Source organism: Salmo salar, chromosome ssa05, assembly GCF_905237065.1.
Source record: "Salmo salar chromosome ssa05, Ssal_v3.1, whole genome shotgun sequence".
Taxonomy (NCBI): Eukaryota; Metazoa; Chordata; class Actinopteri; order Salmoniformes; family Salmonidae; genus Salmo; species Salmo salar.
In genome coordinates this window covers 71,618,204-71,645,522 of record NC_059446.1, presented here as the reverse complement: position 1 = coordinate 71,645,522, position 27,319 = coordinate 71,618,204, and the positions used below count along the sequence as shown (strand labels likewise).

The 27,319-nt window shown below is 45.7% G+C and overlaps 1 protein-coding gene across 7 annotated transcripts in view; it reads left to right on the top strand.

Moving 5' to 3' along the window:
- Nucleotides 1-2,527: 2,527 nt before the first annotated feature.
- Nucleotides 2,528-27,319, top strand: part of LOC106595289 (POU domain, class 2, transcription factor 2) — a 103,871-nt gene continuing 79,079 nt past the window's right edge. Inside the window, exon 1 of one of the 7 annotated variants that reach the window (XM_045718732.1) lies at nt 2,528-2,639. In XM_045718732.1, the coding sequence (XP_045574688.1) occupies nt 2,603-2,639 (37 nt within the window). In that variant the 5' untranslated portion in view covers nt 2,528-2,602. The remainder of the gene's footprint in view (nt 2,640-27,319) is intronic. The other 6 variants (XM_045718730.1, XM_045718731.1, XM_045718729.1 and 3 more) reach the window with 6 other exon arrangements.

Below are 27,319 nucleotides of genomic sequence, written 5' to 3'. Positions count from 1 at the left end.
GCCTGGAGAACTCTGGGGCATCATGTTCAACCATGGAGGAGCCCCAGCCTGCTGTGACCAACACCATGCTCCTGGAGACCACCACCCCTGAGCCTGGCTCTCCAAGCCAACCGCCAACTGTCTTCTCTGTGGACCTGGCCGCTGAGACTGCCCCTTCCCTTCAGGAGCTCTTCCAGCCACAGATGTTCCCTGAAGTGTTTGGACCAGGCTGTGGTATAAGTTGCACTGCCCTGCTGCTGCCTACCAGAACACCCCCTGCTGGTTACTCACCAGCCTGTGGATCCACCCAGGGCGATGATGGACCCAACAGGGGCTCTATGAACAACCTCAGTCTGGACCCGAACTCAGCCTCGACAACACCGCTACTATCCCAGCATGCCCTGCTACAGGCGGAACAGGCTCAGTGCTCTCAGCTCTGCCGTGACTCCATCTTTGAGCCAGGGTTTAGCCCAGCCCACCCCTGGTCCCAGGTGGTGAAGTTTGATGCTACCCCCCAGGCTCCCACCACCGCCACCACACATCTCTTCGACCACATGGAACCCACTGACGCCACCACTCTGCTCTCCCAGCCCAGCAGCCCTCTGCCAATGAGCACCAGGGACGCCGGCCAGATCCACATCCATGTCACCGGGGTCAATGAGATGGTTGTCATGGTGACGGAGGTGGAAGGAGAGGAGGTGGAGGAGCTTCAGAGCCTGATGACCATGGCGCCCCAGTCGTCGTGCTGCCAGCTGGTGATGGAACAGCCAGAGAATGCAGTGAGAGAGGAAGAGGGGGGTGAGAAGAAGGAGAAGCCTGGATGCTGCTGGAGTGGAGGGTGCTGTTTCTTCTCTTGCATGTCGAGCAAAACAGAGCAATGAATAAAAATAAGTATTTGTTTTCATTATTACATTTCTATCTGTTGTGTGTTTTTATGACTTACACAGAGTGTTCAAAACATTAGGAACACCTTCCTAATATTGAGTTGCACACCCTTTTTGCCCTCAGAACAGCCTCAATTTGCCAGGGCATGGACTCCACAGGGATGCTGGACCATGTTGACTCCAATGCTTGCCAAACTTGTGTCAAGTTGGCTGGATGTCCTTTGGGTGGTGGACCATTCTTGATACACACGGGAAACTGTTGAGCGGGAAAAACCCAGCAGCGTTGCAGTTCTTGACACAAACCGGTGCGACTGGCACCTACTACCATACCCCGTTCACTGGCACTTAAATCTTTTGTCTTGCCCATTCACCCTCTGAATGGCACACATACACAATCCATGTCTCAATTGTCTCAAAGCTTAAAAATCCTTCTGGATTTAACAGGTGACATCAGTAAAGGATCATAGCTTTCACCTGGATTCACCTGGTCTGTAATGTCATGGAAACAGCAGGTGTTCCTAATGTGCTTTTTCACACCGCGCTCACAATTGCTGGGGTCTAGGTCTTCGACGGTCTAAAGATAATAGAGCTGGAGCTCTCTGGGGAAGGAATTACTGTTCACTTGAAGCAGGCTAGGCTGTCTCCCATTCTGTTTGTGTGGTCAATTCTGCTGTGTCTATGTTCATGCACACAGATGTCTACCATTATTATCAAGGAATTTGTTGCACAAAAATCAGTAAATCCACCAAAAGCAAGGTGCTCATTCATTCTTTTTTTCTGTTAAATAATGTTGTTTCTGGCCTGCAGATGGCAGCATAAGGTGAATAGTCCATTTGAAGAGAGCTGCATATAGAAAAAGCCCCTCTGAATACCCAGAGGTAGGCCTATATGTCCGGTAAAGGAACTGTGGATCTAACTTCTGTTCCAGGTCATTGCGTTTTAGGAATTGGTGGTCTATGAATATTGACATTTTAATATTAATTGATTGATATGCTATTAATAGGTTATTGTCTATTAATTAACCAGCTTTTAAGCGCCATTGGCCCTTCAAAATGATCTGTGACAACAAATGTGTCACCTCTCATAAACATGTCAGGAAACCTGTTATTCTATATGCCGTCTTTATACTGTATGGAATCATACAGAATACAGAACACAGCCAACACTGATGATTATACTGGGTGTTATTACCATATTATCAAATGTTCATTTTGAATTAGATTTCTTAGAAATGTGGAAATCTGTCCTCACACTCTCTTAAATGACAATCTCTGCATCTCTCTAACACACACACTATCCCTCTTGCTCTCCCGGTCTCACATGCACGCGCCTCTTTCTCCTCAGCACCAGCACCACAAACACCACGTCGCCATGGAAACCGCTGAGAGACGTCGAGAGTGAGAGATGGGAAGGGGAACGCGAGTTGTGGAGAGAGATGGAGAAAGAGCGAGAGAGGAGAGCAGAGGAGAGAGAGGGACACAATGAGGACAGCAAGGGAGACATGGAAGGTTAGGGTGTTACCTACCATAAGGGCTGGCGCGTGCTCCCAGCCCCCGCACCCCAAAACACTGCCAAACCCCCTTCACCTCTAACCTTCCCCCAATTTCTAATTCACAGCCCCCACCCCAGATTATGTTCCCCTTATGCCCTTCCTTCCTCCCTTTTTCCCTGGCCCCCCATACACACACCTCTCCCCATCTTTGCACTCCATCCCTCTCGTGTTCAGACAGGCAGCTCGCATGGCGGGGATAGAGACGTTCACCGATGGAAGCACTGGTAAATTTTCACCTCCAAAAAAAGATAAAGATTTCATTTAAGGGCTCAACTTTGCATAGTGATAACTTATCATTGCATTCTGCTTCCTCCCATGTTTCCCCTCTGCCTCTTCCCATCCTCTCTAAACCCTCCACCTTCTTCTCAAGTATATTGCTTTTCTGTTTCAATTCACAACCAGAAAGACTTTAGTCCAATTTCGAGGCCAACTTGCCTGTGTCATAGAGAGTGAGAGAGAGAAGGAGATGGACAGAAAAATAACGGCCTTAATGATTTCTTGCGCGGGCAGGGATTTTATTTTTATTGATTAGAAAATAAATGAATTCATGTGGGCAACCCTTTCCCTCTGTCCCTCTCATACCCCCGCTCTCCTTCTGTCGGTGGGCGAATGGCGCTGTCATTCACCTGCTCTGCATGCTGTATTTCTGGCTGTGAATCGCGCGAATATTTGATTTGGAATATGAGTTCGCTCTACATTATGTATGCACGTGCATCATGTGTCTGTCTGCGCTTGCATTCGTTGAATGCGAACATTACGCATAGAATGTTTCCTCTTATCGGTTATTGATGTGATATGCTCTGTGTTGTGATTGTAATGTCTGTTTACATAGCAAGAGTACATTTATCTTTGCTTTCATGACTGGGGTTTGCGAGGAGTCATTTGATTCAGATGTCCAGCCGTAACGTTACATAACCGTGAGTGGTTATTGAAAGTCGTTTTTGAAATAGGCTACAACCCGAATTCAGTGGAATCCCTTGATGCCGCTATGAGCCTTTTGTTGTTTAATTGTGTATAGTCTTCAAATGTCTGTCATGAGAGAAAAGCCTATATGTTCACCCACTCAGTGGACACGAATAGGCTATTATTTGCCCTTGACTGTGACAGTATAAAGACTATGTGTATTTAGTGTTATTGGGTTGGATTTTTAATCAATGTGGTCGATATTTGTTCGGCAGTTTCCCGATCGCCGCATATAATAGGCTACCTACCACAATAACACGGCCCCTACACGGCCAGTAAGAGTGGTAGTGCTGTTGTAGGGCAGATAGACCGCAGAAGGGAAATCGATGGACAGAGTGAGTTAATTATGAGAAAATCAATTAAGAGGAGGGGATTGAGCCTTTATAAGGCCGAGCATCGAGACAGAGCACCCGCAGAGGAGGAGAGCTGGGGACGCGGACACACTCAGTCTGCAGACTCTCCTCTATCATCTCGCTCCTGACTCTAGCCAACTGAGCGTTCTATGGGATGTAATTGAACAAAGGCAGTGTGATCTTATCTCTTTTAACCAAAATCTATTCATGAAATATAGTGTTGATCACTGTGTTGAAATGATGATTGTCACGTAGGCTAGTTGTGTTTTGTGTTTTTATGTAATGTAATGTAATATGAAGAATTGCATCATCCTGGGAGTCGTTGCTATTTGAAACACAGTCTTCTGACACATAACTGCAACTGGGCAGCAGTGTGTGCCTACAACACACACCACACCTCTGCTGCCCGGTTGCTATGTGTGTGCGTGCATGTGCAAGTGTCCATATATTACTGGTGTTGGCCCGCTAACGTTCCGAGAACCTATTGCCATTTAGAGGTCATTATGTGGCTCCACGTGCAGTGGTTGATCCACGGACAACGTGCGGTGTAAATAGAGGGACCAAGGACTTGGAGGTACAGACAGACAGGCACGAGAGAAAAAAGACACAGGAAGACATGATTCACAAAATATTCCCCAGATGCCCCAGGAAGCCCCCCCAAACCGTAGTCCACTGGTTAATGAGCAACAGACACTGGTCAGTGGTCAGAGACGGATGTTTCAGACAGGGTTTGAGCTGAGACAGAGAGAGAAGCATTATCATATTATTAGTTATGGCCATTGATAGGCCTAATTGTCAACCACGCAAACACACTTGTAATCAGATATTGGGTGATAGTTTGTTAGCTGGAATATAATGTTTAAATATTAACGATCTTGCTGCTATGGGCTATATTTCGGTAAAGTCCACACAATACACAGGTCTACAGTCCAGTGTTGGCTATTTTAATATAATGGGCTTACATCTCTATATTTGCCTACATAGGCCTACAATATTATATAATAATGTGGTGTAAAAAATATATAATGTTCGTGTGTAGTGCCGTGCTTATTAGTTATTTGGTAAAAATGCAGAAAGAATTGTGTGCACCTAAAGTATTCAAATTAGATTTAATACATTCCACATCAAGTAGGCCTATACTGTATCGCTCTCTCATTTTTTACATCTCAAAGTCGTGATGGTGATGAGCTTTAAAAGTATTCAGTTAGCCTGCAGATACAGAGGCTATGTATTCAATAAGCATATGAAGCAAGTCTGGTTAGCGTTATTATTCCCCGATGTCTTTTAAGTTCGGTAAAGGGAAAGCCCGCTCTGCTCTGTTCTTAATCCAGTCAATTGACTAACGATGATAATTTGAGGGTTGGTTGTTTGATTAGGCTATACATCTCTCTTTAACTAGTAAGAATACAATATGTCAAGTTTAAACGTCAAGTGAAAAACTATGGTGTGTGTGTGTGTGTGTGTGTGTGTGTGTGTGTGTGTGTGTGTGTGTGTGTGTGTGTGTGTGTGTGTGTGTTAAAGCACTTGAATATGTGCACTGGAATACAATTAAACACGATTTGCTGAATATGATTATGTAATAGCATATGCATATTTGCATTCAAAATTCAGTTGATAATACAAAAAACGAAAGGAAAGTCTTACAATTGCACTACCCTATAATAATAATAATAATAACAATAATAATATTTTAATGCAGAATTTAATGCTCTTAATACGATAGGCCTGTTTGAACGCAAATGAGAGATAAGACAAGGAAAGTCATTGAATGTAATATAGTTTCAAGAAACCCCAGAACTTCCAGAGGTAATTTTCAGAATGTTCATAGTATTGTGTTTTTAGGAAAGTCATAGGAATAAACTAGGCCTCTCTAAAATGACGAACTAACCCTAAACTAGAAAACGTTAGGATTTCCTTATCATGCTTTATAATAGGCTGTATTTCCTAATGCAAACATGTCAAATACCCATGTATCTGTGAATATGGAACGATATTTGCGTTTTAAAAAGCCCTCCTTTTCGCTGGAACACTAAATGTTCCACATAGCATGTTTTCAAACGCATAGGCAATGTGATTCAGTCCCCTGATTCCAACCACAGTATGGCTGTTCTGAGTTTCAGTGTTTTTATGCCTATTTCTGGAATATTTAAAAACCATGAAACAAGGCTTTAACGATGTTATTGCTGTCAGGTGAAATATATATTCCTTAGCATTAGCTATGTAGGCCTATATTCATTTTGTATATTTATATGTATTTCTTCTTGTGCACTAGGCTACATTGCGTTTCATTCTGCTTATTCATTTGCGTTGTGTAACTTTGACACTATCTGCAAGGTGTTTTGCGCCATGTGTTGGTGTGCATTCTTTCACACGCGTTCAAAGACACTGGACTTCTCTTACAAAAGCAGATTGTTCACATAGGCTACCCTATAATTATAAAGTTTACCCTGCATGACGTAAATTATTGCATGAAGCCCAGATGCTGCAAAAAGCCTATAACGTGTGAAAAAGCCTATAACGCGTCGGAAGGAATCTGCATCAGTTTAGCATAATGACACAGGAGAGATATTTCAAAGAAAACATTTTCGGAGGATGAATGGAGAATTGTTAATACATAATATTCAAATCTACATTGCAATATATATATATATATATATATATATATATATATATATATTAAATGCTTTCATTTTATATTGCCCAGGGAAATATTCATGGAGATAATTACACAGCTTCTACTAATTTATTGTTGCTCTAATATCAAGATATACACCATGCATAACGGGACAACGTTTAACCACATTGCAATGAAACTTGCATATTAAAGAATATATAAAAATTCTGAAGGAGTGTCAGAGTCTTCATTCTCTAGTCAATAGATCTAAAAAAGAATCTCAGAGATGATGAGTTTTAAACACAAACCTCATATACCACAAACATGAACTAAATGTGTTGATACGTCGTTTACAATAGATGCTATCGGACCAAATGTCTTTGAACTGGAACTCATGATCAGAATGAAATAAACTACGATATTATAATTCCAATAAGCAAAAGCTGTGTAGCCTACAAGTCTACGTCGTTATACATACCTTACGACATGAAATATTCAATAAAACTGATGTGAAACAAACTGCTGTTCATCTATTTTCCTGGACTGTTCTTTTGTAAGTACGTTCTCTAGGCTTACTGTATGTCAGAGAATACTTCGGCTACCTATCCAAATATAGGGTAAACGTAGCCTGTTGTGTTAGAGGTTACAAATGTTTTTAAAACAGTCTTTCCATTGTATAAGTTATTTTTGATGTTGCAAAACGAAACCCTCAATTGATCTAAACCGGTGGTTATGGTTGGTGAGTTGTCTATATAGGATATTTTTATGCAACCGAACAGGCTAAAAGGATTGGGCTATGCAATGTAGCCTAATATCTGAAACCAAGTCCTAAATCGTTTCTTGGGACCTTATAGATTAGAACTCAGTTGGCAGGTGTACTTCACAAATCCTCATAGGTTTATTGCACCAACTATTTTCAGTGTCTCAACTTTACAAGTTGTAGGCTAAGATAACTTATAAAACGAGGATACATTGTCTATAGATTTTTCGTTATAGTTCCGATCATTATCATCACCACAGGCCGTACTAAAATGAATCAATTTTCTGCGCACGATTCTCCCAGCAAATGGTGTTGGGTCTCTCCGCGGCCCGGAGCACAATGCAGTAATGACCCGCGGGTCAAAGGCCGCTTGGTCAGTCCCTCAATTAAAGCGGAAAAATTGCAATTGCACGTCGTAGCCTTTCTGCGACAAGAAGGGGCCAGTGTTGACCGTTAGACCTCGGGATATGTGCCATATTGCTATACGTTTTTTTCCCACCATACTTCTTCACTTTGTTCGACTTAAAAATGCATTCAAACATGGGTTAAATCAATTACTTTTGTTGGATTGTATTTAACATATAGAGCCCATATTTTACAATAAAGTAATTTAGCAATATAAAATATCTGCAGTAGGGCTATTTAGAGAGGCATATATATTTTTTAGAAGTTGTAGACTATGCCTTTATAAAAGCTGGTGCATACCCTCGTCAGTAGGCTATCATTGTTTTTAGTTGGAAATATTTTTCGGGAAATATTAAATAGGTAAAGTGGATGAATGAATTACAGTGGAAATATTAATCACATTTTTGGGGGGAATGTAAGCTATATGCCTATTGTAATATATGTTAATGAAATTGATCGTGGTGATTTTGTTTTTGTGATAATTTGATGCTGCGGTTGTTCAAGATATCGCTTGTTATTTTCCACTCCACACCACGTGATATAAATGTCATGAACCCTCCAGCGTCGGTGGCTATTGAATAGTATCCGATTCCTATATAATTCATGACTAAATCACGATCATTGCTCGATCGATTGACTTGATAAATTCTTGTAATCATCCGAAATTTTCGCATTGGCAAAAGCGTTGACTTTCTTGCCAAACGAGCTTTATCTGCCAATAGGTTTTCAGTAAGTGACAGGAAAGAAGTGATCAATTGATCAACAATGACCACAATGAAAAGGCTCTTGTGAGGACACACATGCCCTTTCTGTGAGTGTGTCTGTGGTCTGTGTGTGGTTAGAATATGATCAAGCCTGGGGTCAGAGTTCAGGATCATCCCAGACAGACACGACCCTGGGAGACAGAGTGACCTCTGCGTTTAAACTGGGGTGTGGGAGGAGAGAGAGGACAACAGGGAAGGAGAGATGGACAGGGAAAGGAGAGAGGAACAGGAGGAGGAGCAAAGGGTAGGAGACCGAGGGACAGGGTGAAGGAGATGAGGAGAGAGGGGGGAAGAAGGAGTGAGATAGGGACTGAAAGGTGGCGAGAGAGGGAGGAAGAAGCGAGATAGGGAGTTGAAGGGGAGAGGTGAGAGAGCAAGAGAGAGAGACAGACAGATCCACCCACAGGGATGATCATTGAATATAACTTGGTTTGTCCATGTATGTTCCAGCAGCGGTCTGGTCTGGATGTGGTCCCTCCTGCTCCTGCTGCTAGATGCAGTGAATTAACACCTGACCTTGGCTTCTGACCCCACTCCCCTTCCCACTGCTACACACAGCTACCCCCAGCAGCAGCAAATATGTGTTATCTAGCCTGGACACACACACACACACACACACACACACACACACACACACACACACACACACACACACACACACACACTTACGAGCACACAATGTAGTGAATTATATAGTGAATATATGTGGAAGTGGATTGAGAAGATGTTCACTTTACACACAACCCCCTGATCCTGCTTTCTAATCCCACAGTCACAACCCAGATCCTGCCTTCCAATCCCACAGTCACAACCCAGATCCTGCCTTCCAATCCCACAGTCACAACCCAGATCCTGCCTTCCAATCCCACAGTCACAACCCCAGATCCTGCCTTCCAATCCCACAGTCACAACCCAGATCCTGCCTTCCAATCCCACAGTCACAACCCCAGATCCTGCCTTCCAATCCCACAGTCACAACCCCCAGATCCTGCCTTCCAATACCACAGTCACAACCCCAGATCCTGCCTTCCAATCCCACAGTCACAACCCCCAGATCCTGCCTTCTAATCCCACAGTCACAACCCCCAGATCCTGCCTTCCAATCCCACAGTCACAACCTCAGATCCTGCCTTCCAATCCCACAGTCACAACCCCCAGATCCTGCCTTCCAATCCCACAGTCACAACCCCCAGATCCTGCCTTCCAATCCCACAGTCACAACCCCAGATCCTGCCTTCCAATCCCACAGTCACAACCCCCAGATCCTGCCTTCCAATCCCACAGTCACAACCCCCAGATCCTGCCTTCCAATCCCACAGTCACAACCTCAGATCCTGCCTTCCAATCCCACAGTCACAACCCCAGATCCTGCCTTCCAATCCCACAGTCACAACCCCAGATCCTGCCTTCCAATCCCACAGTCACAACCCCCAGATCCTGCCTTCTAATCCCACAGTCACAACCCCAGATCCTGCCTTCCAATCCCACAGTCACAACCCCCAGATCCTGCCTTCCAATCCCACAGTCACAACCCCCGGATCCTGCCTTCCAATCCCACAGTCACAACCCCCAGATCCTGCCTTCCAATCCCACAGTCACAACCCCCAGATCCTGCCTTCCAATCCCACAGTCACAACCCCCAGATCCTGCCTTCCAATTCCACAGTCATAACCCCCAGATCCTGCCTTCCAATCCCACAGTCACAATCCTGAGAGATCTCAGTGTCACTGCCTTAGACCATAATGACCATGAAATAATAATCTTATCCCTACGCACTGACCAGAGAGGTAAAGCAGCTGTCACCCCCACAAACCAGCCCCAGACCCATCCCTAGCCCCAGCTCAAACCCTAGCCCCAGACCCATCCCTAGCCCCAGACCCATCCCTAGCCCCAGCTCAAACCCTAGCCCAAACCCATCCCCAGACTCATTCCTAGCACTAGACCAAGTCCCGTCCCTTGCTCAAGCCCTGGGTTCAATATGCCCTTGCTCCAACCCCAGCCCCAGTCCAGTCTCCTAACCTCATTGTCTTCTGCTGGACTGATGGTTACACTGTGTGATAAACTGTCCAATGGTCCCTCGGTCATTACATGATGCAGTACTGGCATCTGACCTGTGAGTGGCAGTAGAGAGCAGGTGGTCTGGCTCGGTTAGGTTTCCTAACGATCTTCCCAGTTAGACAGAGGAGGAAGGGAGTAAAGAGGTAGGGAGCAGCGCAGAGGAGAGGAAGGAAAACAGATGAAGCAGAAAAATACCTATTTTTATCCCTGCCCTCTCTGTCAAAGCTCTTTGTCTGTCTCTTCCTTCACTCCTCCTCTCATTTTGTCCTTCTCTTTCTCACTCCCCCAATCCTCGTCCTTTTCCACACACTTGTTCCTTAATCCCAAATATATCTCTCTCACTACCCCTGTCTCAATTGTTCTGATTCTGCCTCTCTCTACTCCTCCTCTATCACTCCCAAACATGCCACCTCTCAGTAGAACCCCTTTTAAACACTTGGTGTTTAATTGGATAGTACAAGTACTGCATATATGTTATTATGATGTTTTGTGTGGTAGATGTACTAGTAGTGTAGCAGCAGTTAATGTTGCTGTACTAAACTAATTTGTCTATTTTTGACATATTTCTTTATTTTTCTTTCTCTCTCTCTCCTACCATCTACTCCTTTCAGTCTTTCATTCTTTGTCATCATCCATCCATACTGTTTTGGTCTCTTCTCACCCGCTGCTTACCTCTCCTATTCTTCTGTTTCTCTATGTGTAGTTCATATTACTCTGTTAGGCTGTGACAAAAATGCCACAATCACCATTGACTCAGTTGCTATTTAAGTGAATTAAATCAAACCAATTATAACATTTATAAATTATTATAGAGTTTGTTACCACAGTCTGAACCTCATTCTCTTCAGTGTACCTGCTAGGGGAGAGTGTTTTTGTCTTGGCGTGGCAATATCGAGCTCACACCCATTTTAGACACTGCAGCCATTTTGTAGAATGTGTTCAATTTTCTGTGATTTGGCTGCAGTCGTCAGTCTCTCCAGTTGGCCAGTGTTGCTTTCTATTGTGTTTGGGTTCTGTTGTGGTACAAAGATACATAACTATTGATATTACAGTGTTCTTACCTTTATATAATCAATTATGTGAACATAAGAGATGTATCATTGGGATTAAATGTCTACTCTTCTAAATGGCCACTTCAAAAGGGTTAGGGTTATGGTTAGGGTTAGAGTTAGGGTTATGGTTATGGTTAGGGTTAGGGTTATGGTTATGGTTAGGGTTATGGTTATGGTTAGGGTTAAAGTTAGGGTTATGGTTATGGTTAGGGTTAGAGTTAGGGTTATGGTTAGAGTTAGGGTTATGGTTAGGGTTATGGTTAGGGTTAGGGTTAGGGTTAGTGACAATACACTGTATTTAAACATATACCTCAGCTGTTTTTAAATTGATTCGGTGGGATCCGTGGCTCTGTCAGTCGGTTACCAAATCAAATGGAATGTTGTTTTTAAAATCTTTCAATGGTTTCAATAGTGCAGCATTTCATTGTGTAAAGCAAGCAATGAAAGACTCGAGACGAAAGAGCTTCGGAGAAAGACGCTTAAGGGGAAAATATCTCTGAGAGGGATAAGAGAGCCAAATACTGAGTCTGGATCATTTCCCCATATCCTCCTACTTTGTATGGTGCAGATATTGGACCTAAAGCGAGAAATTTGGATTCCGTTTCCTTATAATGGCAACATGTGTCTGTCAGACTGAAATAGGTCTGTTATATGGAACCAATGCATCTAGACTACTCTACCCTTCCTCTCAGCAGGCCCTTTTTCCATCTCTCTTTCTCTCCATTTCTCTGCCTCCCCACCCTTTCTCCCTCTCCCTCTCTCCCCTGCCTGTCTCCTTTCTCTCTCCTTCTTCCCTTTTCCCTGACGTCTCCTTCCCCATCATAGCCATGGCAGCGTAGAGGGAAGGGTTATGATTAGGCTGTAAAGCAGAATCATGTTTGCTATGCCCTGGCTGCATGCTGTCCATGATGGACCAATGCTGGATAGACAACAGCATGGAAGTAAATCTGACTGGAAAATAAATCCAGTTCAATTCATACGCCTCTCACTTTCATTATCCCTGTGTGTTAAACGTGTGAAAAGGGATTGGTGAAAAGGATGTCAGAAAGAAAGAGAGAGAGAGTTCTGTTGGGTGCTTTGCCTGAGCTGTCACAGTCCAATGTGTTTGTATGATTATCAAATTCCCAACACAAATGCACAGATCCTATTGCGTTTTGGAGATATCATGTTTTAAATATGATTTATGTTTGTCTTTATCATGAATATCAATATGATTTGACAGATTTGCAGAAAATCTATTTCCAAACATGCATGAATCCTACTTAGCTTTGAAGATATGATTTGTAGGATGTATTTAATGCAGTAGATTGAAACTAATTCATAAATGAACCCTGTTTATCTGGAGATAGCTAGCCTTTTGAATACCATGCATATGAATATGATTGAGCTTTTTAAATATAATGTATATGAGTATGATTTAGGGCTGTACTGTTTGCAGTAGCCTGTAACTGTCTGTCAGAGCGATCTCACTGATGTACTGCGGCTAGCTGCTGTGTTTGTTATAACTCATCCTATTTTCAGCCTTTCATTTTTTACACAAGGGGAAAATGAGGAAGAGAACAAAAGCAACATATGAAAACTAAAACATGACAGAGAGGAGAGAGAGAGAGAGAGAGAGAGAGAGAGAGGAGAGGAAGGAGAGGAACAGAGGAAGGAGAGGCAATCTATAAAAACAAGAGGGCTTTCAAAGTAAAGGATGAAAGCTAGTCCGGCTGTTCTTTTTGACAAATGATCCTTGTGTGGTGCAGCCCTAAAGAGACAGGTAGTGGTACATAATGTTTTGCTTCTTGAGAAGACTGTGGGTAGTTTTGGCTGAAGACTGAATAACACAGTAGTAACAAATTTGAAAGATGCTCTTTTTCCAGTTTTGCAGAGCAATTTGTATGTCATGACCATCATTTCTATCAGTATGATTAAAATATAGGTCTATGTGGTATGATGGTCAATGACAATGACATAATTCATGTCTAAATATTTATTTCAGTGGTAAAAGTAGTCTGTGTGAATTCCCATTGATAGAGTTACTACCATAGAACTGCAACCCATGGATATCTATGTTATGAGTAGACACTTACAGTTCACTCTCACTCCCCTTAATGGAGGCCAGTGCACCAATCAGAGACACCTGCATTAGAGTGAAACTGCCATCTACTCACAGCCATTTTGAGTCCCCTCCCTGACCCTGCAGTCTAGCTCCAAAGGTAACATCCATGCTATCCTGTCTCTGACTAGAGAGACAATGAGGCCTGAATACAGAGCACCGCTGGGGGGGGTTAGAGACATTCCTTGATGACTTAAACATTTCAGTCATTTAGCTTACGCTCTTATCCAGAACGACATGTAGTAGCGAGTGCATACATTTTCTTACTTCCCCCCCATACTGGTCCCCCGTGGGAATCAAACCCACTACACTGGTGTTGCAAATACCATGCTCTACCAACTGAGCCACATGGAACCTGTATTAAAGATGCACTCCAGCTATTTTGCAACTTGTTGTTGAAAGACACTATCTCACGTGTAACTACAGTGATGTACACACACCCAGGGGTGAAAAATAGTGTTGAGCAAAGAAAGTGGATTAGGCCATTCAAGGAGTTTGTCTGATGTAGCCCTCTGATGTCATCAGCCTCCCCCCTTTCTTGAGGAATAATAGAGGAACAATAGAGAACAAGAGAGGAAAGCCCCCCCCCCCCCACTTGTACCATGTCATGACTTACCTGGACCACCTATTGAGATGTACCTTTTGTTAAGTAGATCAGGTGTTAAATGAGCTGAAAAGGAGACTGGAGTGCCACTTTAAACTAAACTATAGTATGAAGTTCTCTTACAGGGAATCAGAGTCTGACAGAATGTCAATCTGTGGTGGAATGTGTGTGTCAGTGTTGGCGCATCCGTGTATTTTCAACTCGCGTCTCCTGGCGTATCAATAGGTTAATAGCCGCGGTGTCAGTTTCACAGACTGCCTGATTAGTTCTGTGTTCACTAATCTAGACCCAGCCTGGGAACTATTGGCTTCCCTATTGATTTTAGCACGGTGAGCAGCCACAAGATAGAGGGAGGCCAGCTCTATTGATTGACCCCAAATTACCCCCCCCCCATCAACGTCTCCTCGCTCAATTCCTGCCTCCTTATTGGACGTCTGGCCTGAAAAACACTCAATCTGATTGGACGGTTCAGTGAGGTAGATATTCTTGGTTGGATCTTCCAGATTTGTAAAGAGTTGGTTGTTTTTGGAGGTGAGTCAGGTGTTGTTGATGGATTGTGTCATGGGGTTCAGTGTGTTGTTGTGTTGGATTAAAGACAGTGGGAATTTCTGGATTTCCTGGAAGATTGACTCAACTGAATGAAGGTCAGATTTGTCTGTATGTCAGAATCCAACCAGTCGTGTGTTGTTGCCTTCCTCCACTCTGACTGTAGTTGATGACTTGGGGGATCAGGTTGTGATCTGATTTAGGAATCAAACCATTTGATAAGAGAATCATCCCATTGATGTCACTGTAGAGCCCTGTGCTTGGTTCTCACTACACCACAGTTGTGGGTTTGTGTCTGACATTGGCCACATACAGTATTCTGGATATTTTCTTTGGATAAAAGCATCAGATTTTATCATCATATTATTATTGTTTGGTTTCCTCTAGAATTACACGAGAATTAGAAAAAGCCAAGAAGATACATTTATCATGAATTCATCGTAAAAGACTGATACTTGATGCATGCCAGAACCCAGTTGTCTTTGGTGTGACCACCTCATCTGTTCCCTGTTGACCTCTGTTTATTCCCATCCCTCACTCCTCCCAGCCTCGCTCCACCTATCCCTCTCTTCCCCCGACTAAGCTTGGGGCTCTCCCTCCTGATCCTTTCCTTCCCATCTATCACTTCATCTCATCCCTCTCTGTCTGCCTCTGATATCCCCCTCCCTCCATCCCTCTCTTCCTGCCTCTGTGTGTAAGCAAGAGAGAGGAGGTTGTTCAACATTTTTCTTCCCCCTAATTGTTTTGACTGGGCTGATTGGCATCCCGATTAGTCCCATTGATTTCCTGGCACTAAGTTCATTGATTTTTACATTTCTTATTGATCCCTGCTCTAAATCTCCCACACACTCACTCACACACAGCCTTGCTGCTCGCAGAGGGAACGAGGGAGTGAAGAAGACTGCAGGAGAGAGGGGAAGAGAGAGAGGGTTAGGTAAACACACTGGCCAGTGACACTACAGTGCATTAAAAGTGAGAGAAACAGAGAGAGAGAATGTGAGGATGAGCTGGGAAACGAGAGAGAACGAGAGAGATTCCATTTAACCTAGAGACTGACATTTCATGAGTGGGCACAACTATATGGTAGATGGATGGATGGATGGATGGATGGATGGATGGATGGATGGATGCATGGATTTTATTTAACCAGGTAGGCCAGTTGAGAACAAGTTCTGATTTACAACTGCGACCTGGCCAAGATAAAGCAAAGCAGTGCGACAGAAAACAACAACACAGAGTAACACATGGGATAAACAAAAGTACAGTCAATAACAATAGAACAATCTATATATAGTGTGTGCAAATGGAGTAAGGAGGTAAGGCAATAAATAGCCCATATCACATTGGGTGAGGCGGGTTGCCGGAAGGTATATTTCATTTAAAAATGGAAAAAGAGATTGAAATATATTGAAATATATACCAAAAAAAAGACGAAAAAAACTAAATTTACATGGGACAATGACAAACACGTCTGCACTGCTACGCCATCTTTATGGTATGGAGTCAGTCTGTCTATATGGCATGGTGTCAGTCTGTCTATATGGCATGGTGTCAGTCTGTCTATATGGCATGGAGTCAGTCTGTCTTTATGGCATGGAGTCAGTCTGTCTATATGGCATGGTGTCAGTCTGTCTATATGGCATGGTGTCAGTCTGTCTATATGGCATGGAGTCAGTCTGTCTATATGGCATGGAGTCAGTCTGTCTATATGGCATGGAGTCAGTCTGTCTATATAGCATGGAGTCAGTCTGTCTTTATGGCATGGAGTCAGTCTGTCTATATGGCATGGAGTCAGTCTGTCTTTATGGCATGGAGTCAGTCTGTCTATATGGCATGGTGTCAGTCTGTCTATATGTCATGGAGTCAGTTTGTCTATATGGCATGGAGTCAGTCTGTCTTTATGGCATGGAGTCAGTCTGTCTATATGGCATGGAGTCAGTCTGTCTATATGGCATGGTGTCAGTCTGTCTATATGGCATGGAGTCAGTCTGTCTATATGGCATGGAGTCAGTCTGTCTTTATGGCATGGAGTCAGTCTGTCTATATGGCATGGAGTCAGTCTGTCTTTATGGCATGGAGTCAGTCTGTCTATATGGCATGGAGTCAGTCTGTCTTTATGGCATGGAGTCAGTCTGTCTTTATGGCATGGAGTCAGTCTGTCTATATGGCATGGAGTCAGTCTGTCTTTATGGCATGGAGTCAGTCTGTCTATATGGCATGGTGTCAGTCTGTCTATATGGCATGGAGTCAGTCTGTCTTTATGGCATGGAGTCAGTCTGTCTTTATGGCATGGAGTCAGTCTGTCTATATGGCATGGAGTCAGTCTGTCTTTATGTCATGGAGTCAGTCTGTCTATATGGCATGGAGTCAGTCTGTCTTTATGGCATGGAGTCAGTCTGTCTATATGGCATGGAGTCAGTCTGTCTTTATGGCATGGAGTCAGTCTGTCTATATGGCATGGTGTCAGTCTGTCTTTATGTTATGGAGTCAGTCTGTCTATATGGCATGGAGTCAGTCTGTCTATATGGCATGGAGTCAGTCTGTCTATATGGCATGGAGTCAGTCTGTCTATATGGCATGGTGTCAGTCTGTCTTGATGGCATGGAGTCAGTCTGTCTTTATGGCATGGAGTCAGTCTGTCTTTATGGCATGGAGTCAGTCTGTCTATATGGCATGGAGTCAGTCTGTCTTTCTGGCATGGAGTCAGTCTGTCTATATAGCATGGAGTCAGTCTGTCTTTATGGCATGGAGTCAGTCTGTCTATATGGCATGGAGTCAGTCTGTCTTTATGGCATGGAGTCAGTCTGTCTATATGGCATGGTGTCAGTCTGTCTATATGTCATGGAGTCAGTCTGTCTATATGGCATGGAGTCAGTCTGTCTATATGGCATGGTGTCAGTCTGTCTATATGGCATGGAGTCAGTCTGTCTATATGTCATGGAGTCAGTCTGTCTATATGGCATGGTGTCAGTCTGTCTATGTGGCATGGAGTCAGTCTGTCTTTATGGCATGGAGTCAGTCTGTCTATATGGCATGGAGTCAGTCTGTCTATATGGCATGGAGTCAGTCTGTCTTTATGGCATGGAGTCAGTCTGTCTATATGGCATGGAGTCAGTCTGTCTTTATGGCATGGAGTCAGTCTGTCTATATGGCATGGAGTCAGTCTGTCTTTATGGCATGGAGTCAGTCTGTCTATATGGCATGGAGCCAGTCTGTCTTTATGGCATGGAGTCAGTCTGTCTATATGTCATGGAGTCAGTCTGTCTATATGGCATGGAGTCAGTCTGTCTTTATGGCATGGAGTCAGTCTGTCTATATGGCATGGAGTCAGTCTGTCTTTATGGCATGGAGTCAGTCTGTCTTTATGGCATGGAGTCAGGCTGTTTATATGGCATGGAGTCAGTCTGTCTTGATGGCACAGAGTCAGTCTGTCTTGATGGCATGGAGTCAGTCCGTCTTCTTGGCATGGAGTCAGTCTGTCTTTATGGCATGGAGTAAGTCTGTATTTATGGCATGGAGTCAGTCTTTCTTTATGGCATGGAGTCAGTCTGTCTTGGTGGCATGGAGTCAGTCTGTCTTTATGACATGGAGTCAGTCTGTGTTTATGGCATGGAGTCAGTCTGTCTTTTTGGAGTCAGTCTGTCTTTATGGCATGGAGTCAGTCTGTCTTTTTGGAGTCAGTCTGTCTTTTTGGAGTCAGTCTGTCTTGATGGCATGGAGTCAGTCTGTCTTGACGGCATGGAGTCAGTCTTTCTTCTTGGCATGGAGTCAGTCTGTCTTGATGGCATGGAGTCATTCTGTCTTCTTGGCATGGAGTCAGTCTGTCTTTATGGCATGGAGTCAGTCTGTCTTTATGGCATGGAGTCAGTCTTCTTGGCATGGAGTCAGTCTGTCTTGATGGCATGGAGTCATTCTGTCTTCTTGGCATGGAGTCAGTCTGTCTTTATGGCATGGAGTCAGTCTGTCTTTATGGCATGGAGTCAGTCTTTCTTTATGGCATGGAGTAAGTCTGTCTTTATGGCATGGAGTCAGTCTGTCTTTATGGCATGGAGTCAGTCTGTGTTTATGGCATGGAGTCAGTCTGTCTTTTTGGAGTCAGTCTGTATTTATGGCATGGAGTCAGTCTGTCTTGTTGGAGTCAGTCTGTCTTGATGACATGGAGTCAGTCTGTCTTGATGGCGTGGAGTCCGTCTGTCTTCTTGGCATGGAGTCAGTCTGTCTTTATGCCATGGAGTCAGTCTGTGTTTATGGCATGGAGTCAGTCTGTATTTTTGGAGTCAGTCTGTCTTTATGGCATGGAGTCAGTCTGTTTTTATGGCATGGAGTCAGTCTGTGTTTATGGCATGGAGTCAGTCTGTCTTTTTGGAGTCAGTCAGTCTTGATGGCATGGAGTCAGTCTGTCCTTATGGCATAGAATCAGTCTGTCTATATGGCATGGAGTCAGTCTGTCTTGATGGCATGGAATCAGTCTGTCTTGATGGCATGGAGTCAGTCTGTCTTTATGGCATGGAGTCAGTCTGTCTTTATGGCATGAAGTCAGTCTGTGTTGATGGCATGGAGTCAGTCTGTCTTGATGGCATGGAATCAGTCTGTCTTGATGGCATGGAGTCAGTCTGTCTTTATGGCATGGAGTCAGGCTGTTTATATGGCATGGAGTCAGTCTGTCTTGATGGCATGGAGTCAGTCTGTCTTTATGGCATGGAGTCAGGCTGTTTATATGGCATGGAGTCAGTCTGTCTTTATGGCATGGAGTCAGTCTGTCTTTTTGGAGTCAGTCTGTCTTGGTGGCATGGAGTCAGTCTGTCTTTATGACATGGAGTCAGTCTGTGTTTATGGCATGGAGTCAGTCTGTCTTTTTGGAGTCAGTCTGTCTTTATGGCATGGAGTCAGTCTGTCTTTTTGGAGTCAGTCTGTCTTTTTGGAGTCAGTCTGTCTTGATGGCATGGAGTCAGTCTGTCTTTATGGCATGGCGTCAGGCTGTTTATATGGCATAGAGTCAGTCTGTCTTTATGGCATGGAGTCAGTCTGTCTTTTTGGAGTCAGTCTGTCTTGATGGCATGGAGTCAGTCTGTCTTTTTGGAGTCAGTCTGTCTTTTTGGAGTCAGTCTGTCTTGATGGCATGGAGTCAGTCTGTCTATATGGCATGGAGTCAGTCTGTCTTTATGGCATGGAGTCAGTCTGTCCTGATGGCATGGAGTCAGTCTGTCTTCTTGGCATGGAGTCAGTCTGTCTTTATGGCATGGAGTCAGTCTTTCTTTATGGCATGGAGTAAGTCTGTCTTTATGGCATGGAGTCAGTCTGTCCTTTTGGAGTCAGTCTGTCTTCATGGCATGGAGTCAGTCTGTCTATATGGCATGGAGTCAGTCTGTCTTTATGGCATGGAGTCAGTCTGTCTATATGGCATGGAGTCAGTCTGTCTTTATGGCATGGAGTCAGTCTGTCTTGATGGCATGGAGTCAGTCTGTCTTTATGGCATGGAGTCAGTCTGTGTTGATGGCATGGAGTCAGTCTGTCTTTTTGGAGTCAGTCTGTCTTTATGGCATGGAGTCAGTCTGTCTTTTTGGAGTCAGTCTGTCTTTTTGGAGTCAGTCTGTCTTGATGGCATGGAGTCAGTCTGTCTTTATGGCATGGCGTCAGGCTGTTTATATGGCATAGAGTCAGTCTGTCTTTATGGCATGGAGTCAGTCTGTCTTTTTGGAGTCAGTCTGTCTTGATGGCATGGAGTCAGTCTGTCTTTTTGGAGTCAGTCTGTCTTTTTGGAGTCAGTCTGTCTTGATGGCATGGAGTCAGTCTGTCTATATGGCATGGAGTCAGTCTGTCTTTATGGCATGGAGTCAGTCTGTCCTGATGGCATGGAGTCAGTCTGTCTTCTTGGCATGGAGTCAGTCTGTCTTTATGGCATGGAGTCAGTCTTTCTTTATGGCATGGAGTAAGTCTGTCTTTATGGCATGGAGTCAGTCTGTCCTTTTGGAGTCAGTCTGTCTTCATGGCATGGAGTCAGTCTGTCTATATGGCATGGAGTCAGTCTGTCTTTATGGCATGGAGTCAGTCTGTCTATATGGCATGGAGTCAGTCTGTCTTGATGGCATGGAATCAGCCTGTCTTGATGGCATGGAGTCAGTCTGTCTTTATGGCATGGAGTCAGTCTGTGTTGATGGCATGGAGTCAGTCTGTCTTGATGGCATGGAATCAGTCTGTCTTGATGACATGGAGTCAATCTGTCTATATGGCATGGAGTCAGTCTGTCTTGATGGCATGGAGTCAGTCTGTCTTGATGGCTTGGACTCAGTCTGTCTTTATGGCATGGTGTCAGTCTGTCTTTTTGGAGTCAGTCTGTCTTTTTGGAGTCAGTCTGTCTTGATGGCATGGAGTCAGTCTGTCTTGATGGCGTGGAGTCAGTCTGTCTTTATGGCATGGAGTCAGTCTGTCTTTATGGCATGGAGTCAGTCTGTCTTTATGGCATGGAGTCAGTCTGTCTTTTTGGAGTCAGTCTGTCTTTTTGGAGTCAGTCTGTCTTGATGGCATGGAGTCAGTCTGTCTTTATGGCATGGTGTCAGTCTGTCTTGATGGCATGGAGTCCGTCTGTCTTGATGGCATGGAGTCAGTCTGTCTTTATGGCATGGAGTCAGTCTGTCTTTTTGGAGTCAGTCTGTCTTGATGGCATGGAGTCAGTCTGTCTTCATGGCATGGAGTCAGTCTGTCTATATGGCATGTAGTCAGTCTGTCTTGATGGCATGGAGTCAGTCTGTCTTTATGGCATGGAGTCAGTCTGTTTTTATTGCATGGAGTCAGTCTGTCTATATGGCATGGAGTCAGTCTGTCTTTATGGCATGGAGTCAGTCTGTCTTTATGGCATGGAGTCAGTCTGTCTTATGGCATGTAGTCAGTCTGTCTTTATGGCATGGAATTAGTCTGTCTTGAATGCATGGAATCAGTCTGTCTTTATGGCATGGAGTTAGGCCGTCTTTATGGCATGGAATCAATCTGTCTTGAATGCATGGAGTCAGTCAGTGTGTAGAATGCTGTGGCTGCTTTTTACATTGTGGTGATGGTGACAGGACTTTTGTTTGCTCTGCTGCCAAGATTACAACAAACACACACAGACGATGAGACTAGAGAACTATCCAATGGTCACTCTTCCTGACTGCTCTTCCGAGATGAGAACTGAGAACATACAGACTCAGCACTCACACGCACACACTCATACACACACACTTAAACAGCCTCTAAACACAAACACACTAATAAAGACGCTCATAGTAATATACCTGTCTTTGCATATATGCACTTACATGCAGCACAATACGTTTTCATTTTGTGTAATTAAGTAATACGGCATCTCTGGGGTTTGTGGTATATGGCCAATATACCACGGCTAAGGGCTGTTCTTATGCAGGACGCAACGCAGAGTGCCTGGATACAGCCCTTAGCCGTGGTATATTGGCCATATACCACAAACCCCAGAGATGCCTTATTGCTATTATAAACTGGTTACAAACATAATTAGAACAGTAAAAATAAATGTTTTGTCATTCCCTGTCACGGCTGTCAAGGATTGGACCAAAATGCAGCGTGTTCGTAGTTCCACATATTTATTAAAAGTGAAACTGAATGCAATACACTGAAATACTTGAAAATACAAAACAACAAACCGTGACGCAGAGAGGACAACACACTACTCAAAAGACAATAACCCACAAACAATGAGAAAAACCCCTACTTAAATATGATCTCTAATCAGAGGCTATGAGGATCAGCTGCCTCCAATTAGAGATCAACCCCAAACAATCCCAACATAGAAATAGACAAACTAGAACCTAAACATAGAAATAGAAAACATAGATTAGCCCAAAACACCCCCTGTCACACCCTGCCCTACTCTACTATAGAAAGTGACATTTTACTAGGGTCAGGACGTGACAGTACCCCCCCCCCAAAGGTGCAGACTCCGAATGCAAACAAAAACTCAACAAAACAACCACAAAAACACAAAGGGAGGGTAGGGTGGGTGACTAATGTCTATGGCGGCGGCTCTGGTTCCGGGCGTAGTACCCCCACCGCCCGCTGATCCCCCCGCTTCTGTATGTCTGGAGGAACCAGACCATGGATCATCGCCGGAGGCTTCGGACCGCCAACCGCCGCTGAAGGCTCCGGGCTGCGGAGCGCCGCTGGAGGCTCCGGGCTGCGGAGCGTCGCTGGAGGCTCCGGGCTGCGGAGCGCCGCTGGAGGCTCCGGGCTGAGGAGCGCCGCTGGAGGCTCAGGGCTGAGGAGCGTCGCTGGAGGCTCCGGGCTGAGGAGCGTCGCTGGAGGCTGCGGAGCGCCGCTGGAGGCTCCGGGCTGAGGAGCGTCGCTGGAGGCTCAGGGCTGAGGAGCGTCGCTGGAGGCTCCGGGCTATGGAGGCGCACTGGAGGGAGAGTGCGAGGAGCAGGAATCGGTCTCACCGGACTGGAGAGACGCACTAAGGGCCGAGTGCTCACAGCAGGCACTGGCTGTACCGAGTTATTGCTGCGCACTGGAGGAATAGTGCGAGAAGCAGGAACAGGACACCCCGGACTGGGCAGGCGCACTAGAGGCCTGATGCGTGGGACTGGCATAGGAGGTGCCAGACTAGTAACACGCACCTCAGGGCGAGTGCGGGGAGCAGGAACAGGACACCCCGGACTGGGCAGGCGCACTGGAAGGCCGGGTACGTGGGACAGGCACAGGATATACTGGGCCGTGGAAGCTCACTGGAGATGTCGAGCGTAGAGCTGGCATAATCCATTCTGGCTGGATGCTCAACCTAGCTCGACTAAGGCAGGGAGCGGGCACAGATCGCACCGGCCTGTGAATGCTCACTGGCGATACAGTGCGCATCACCGTATAGCTCGGTGCTTGCCTCGTCACCCGCTCCCCACAGTAAGCACGGGGAGTTGGCTCAGGTCTCCACCCTGACTCTGCCAAACTTCCCATGTGCCCCCCAATGCCTCTCGCACTTGCCTCGTGGCTTGTACAGCACCTCATAGTAACGCCGCTCTGCCTTCGCTGCCTCCAGTTCCTCCTTCGGTCGATGATACTCCCCAGCCTGACTCTAGGGTCCTTCCCCGTCCAAAATTTCCTCCCAAGTCCATTTCACCTGCTGCTCCATTCACGCTGCTTGGTCCTTTGTTGGTGGGTTATTCTGTCACGGCTGTTCGAAGGATTGGACCAAAATGCAGCGTGTTCGTAGTTCCACATATTTCTTAAAAGTGAAACTGAATGCAATACACTGAAATACTTGAAAATACAGAACAACAAACTGTGACGCAGAGAGGACAACACACTACTCAAAAGACAATAACCCACAAACAACAATGAGAAAAACCCCTACTTAAATATGATCTCTAATCAGAGGCTATGAGGATCAGCTGCCTCCAATTAGAGATCAATCCCAACATAGAAATTGACAAACTAGAACCTAAACATAGAAATAGAAAACATAGATTAGCCCAAAACACCCCCGTCACGCCCTGCCCTACTCTACTATAGAAAATGACATCTTACTAGGGTCAGGACGTGACATTCCCGTGGTATACGGTCTCATAAACCACGTCTTTCAGCCATTCAGCATTCAGGGCTCAAACCAGCCAGTTTATAATTATGTGTATACAACTGCAAGACAAACAGTTATACATTTCCTAAAACAAATCTGTCGCCCTGAACTCTAGTGTCGCATTCTGATCATTTCCACAATTTCTCCTGCAACACCCCGGGGCAGATTTTTTATTTCGTTGCTTCTGATTGTTTCTATCCCTGTAAAACGCTGGTTGCTTTGCTGAAATACTGCAGTGTTTATTATGGCTCCCCCTCTCTCCTCCTCTCTTCCCCCTTCTCTCTTCTCTCTCCCCCCTGTCTCTCCCCCATTTTGTCTCCCCATCGCTCTCTTTTTTCCCCTCTCTCGCCTCTCGATTTTGTCCAACGACACTGCCCTCTCCTCTCCCATCTCCTCCTCCTCCCTCTCCCCCTTCTCTCTCCCATTCCCTGGTTCCCGTGTGGATAGGTTAGGTTAGGGGGGGGCTGGCTGGAGCAGCAGCCTGGACCTATGACGTGGTGCGACATGTAACCGTGGCGCTGGAGAGGAAATCAATAACTGAAACGATGAGGGGCGCTGGGCTGGGCTGGATTAACGTCAGGGGGCCAAGCAGGCCAGGGGGGTTTGCGTGTGGGGGGGGGGGGGGGCTTTGAGGTTGGGCGACCTAAGGTATGGGGAGGGGGGAGACAAATTGGGCAAGATGTACAGTCCTCAGACCAGGTCCCAGTGTACACCGCTCCTCTCTCTGTCTTTCCTTTAGTTGTTCAAATGTGTATCGCTACCAGGACCAACTACACAGACCAACTGCTGCTCCCAAATAGGCCAATATAGAAGTGTTATAGTAAAATGCCACTGTATATGGTTAGGATAGATACAGCTAGTGAACTACTAATATCTCCCTGCCTTCTCTGTCTAACTTTGCCCCAGAGAGGAGAGTGTGTGTGGAGTCAAAGAGGAGAGTGTGTGTGGAGTCTGAGAGGAGAGTGTGTGTGGAGTCAAAGACGGGAGTGTGTGTGGAGTCAGAGAGGAGAGTGTGTGTAGGGTCAGAGAGGAGAGTGTGTGTGTGTGGAGTCTGAGAGGAGAGCGTGTGTGGAGTCAAAGACGAGAGTGTGTGTGGAGTCTGAGAGGAGAGTGTGTGTGGAGTCAGAGAGGAGAGTGTGTGTGGAGTCAGAGAGGAGAGTGAGTGTGGAGTCAGAGAGGAGAGTGTGTGTGGAGTAAGAGAGGAGAGTGTGTGTGGAGTCTGATAGGAGAGTGTGTGTGGAGTCAGAGAGGAGAGTGTGTGTGGAGTCTGAGAGGAGAGTGTGTGTGGAGTCTGAGAGGAGAGTGTGTGTGGAGTCTGAGAGGAGAGTGTGTGTGGAGTCTGAGAGGAGAGTGTGTGTGTGGAGTCAGAGAGGAGAGTGTGTGTGGAGTCAGAGAGGAGAGTGTGTGTGTGGAGTCTGAGAGGAGAGTGTGTGTAGGGTCAGACAGGAGAGTGTGTGTGGAGTCTGAGAGGAGAGTGTATGTGTGGAGTCTGAGAGGAGAGTGTGTGTGGAGTCAAAGACGAGAGTGTGTGTGGAGTCAGAGAGGAGAGTGTGTGTGGAGTCAGAGAGGAGAGTGTATGTGTGGAATCAGAGAGGAGAGTGTGTGTGGAGTCAGAGAGGAGAGTGTGTGTGGAGTCTGAGAGGAGAGTGTATGTGTGGAATCAGAGAGGAGAGTGTGTGTGGAGTCAGAGAGGAGAGTGTATGTGTGGAGTCAGAGAGGAGAGTGTGTGTGGAGTCAAAGACAAGAGTGTGTGTGGAGTCAGAGAGGAGAGTGTGTGTGGAGTCTGAGAGGAGAGTGTGTGTGGAGTCAGAGATGAGAGTGTGTGTGGAGTCAGAGAGGAGAGTGTGTGTGGAGTCAGAGAGAAGAGTGTGTGTGGAGTCAGAGAGGAGAGTGAGTGTGGAGTCAGAGAGGAGAGTGTGTGTGGAGTCAGAGAGGAGAGTGTGTGTGGAGTCTGATAGGATAGTGAGTGTGGAGTCAGAGAGGAGAGTGTGTGTGGAGTCTGAGAGGAGAGTGTGTGTGTGGAGTCTGAGAGGAGAGTGTGTGTTGTGTCAGAGAGGAGAGTGTGTGTGTAGGGTCAGAGAGGAGAGTATGTGTGGAGTCTGAGAGGAGAGTGTGTGTGGAGTCTGAGAGGAGATTGTGTGTGTGGAGTCTGAGAGGAGAGTGTGTGTAGGGTCAGAGAGGAGAGTATGTGTGTAGGGTCAGAGAGGAGAGTGTGTGTGGAGTCTGAGAGGAGAGTGTGTGTGGAGTCTGAGAGGAGAGTGTGTGTGGAGTCAGAGAGGAGAGTGTGTGTGGAGTCAGAGAGGATAGTGTGTGTGGAGTCTGAGAGGAAAGTGTGTGTGGAGTCTGAGAGGAGAGTGTGTGTGTGGAGTCAGAGAGGATAGTGTGTGTGGAGTCTGAGAGGAGAGTGTGTGTAGGGTCAGAGAGGAGAGTGTGTGTGTGTAGGGTCAGAGAGGAGAGTGCGTTTGGAGTCAGAGAGGAGAGTATGTGTGGAGTCAGAGAGGAGAGTGTGTGTGGAGTCTGAGAGGAGAGTGTGTGTGTGGAGTCTGAGAGGAGAGTGTGTGTAGGGTCAGAGAGGAGAGTGTGTGTGTAGGGTCAGAGAGGAGAGTATGTGTGGAGTCTGAGAGGAGAGTGTGTGTGGAGTCTGAGAGGAGAGTGTGTGTGGAGTCTGAGAGGAGAGTGTGTGTGGAGTCAGAGAGGAGAGTGTGTGTGGAGTCAGAGAGGATAGTGTGTGTGGAGTCTGAGAGGAAAGTGTGTGTGGAGTCTGAGAGGAGAGTGTGTGTGTGGAGTCAGAGAGGATAGTGTGTGTGGAGTCTGAGAGGAGAGTGTGTGTAGGGTCAGAGAGGAGAGTGTGTGTAGGGTCAGAGAGGAGAGTGTGTGTGTAGGGTCAGAGAGGAGAGTGCGTTTGGAGTCAGAGAGGAGAGTGTGTGTGGAGTCTGAGAGGAGAGTGTGTGTGTGGAGTCAGAGAGGAGAGTGTGTGTGGAGACTGAGAGGAGAGTGTGTGTGGAGTCAGAGAGGAGAGTGTGTGTGGAGACTGAGAGGAGAGTGTGTGTGGAGTCAGAGAGGAGAGTGTGTGTGTGGAGTCAGAGAGGAGAGTGTGTGTGTGGAGTCAGAGA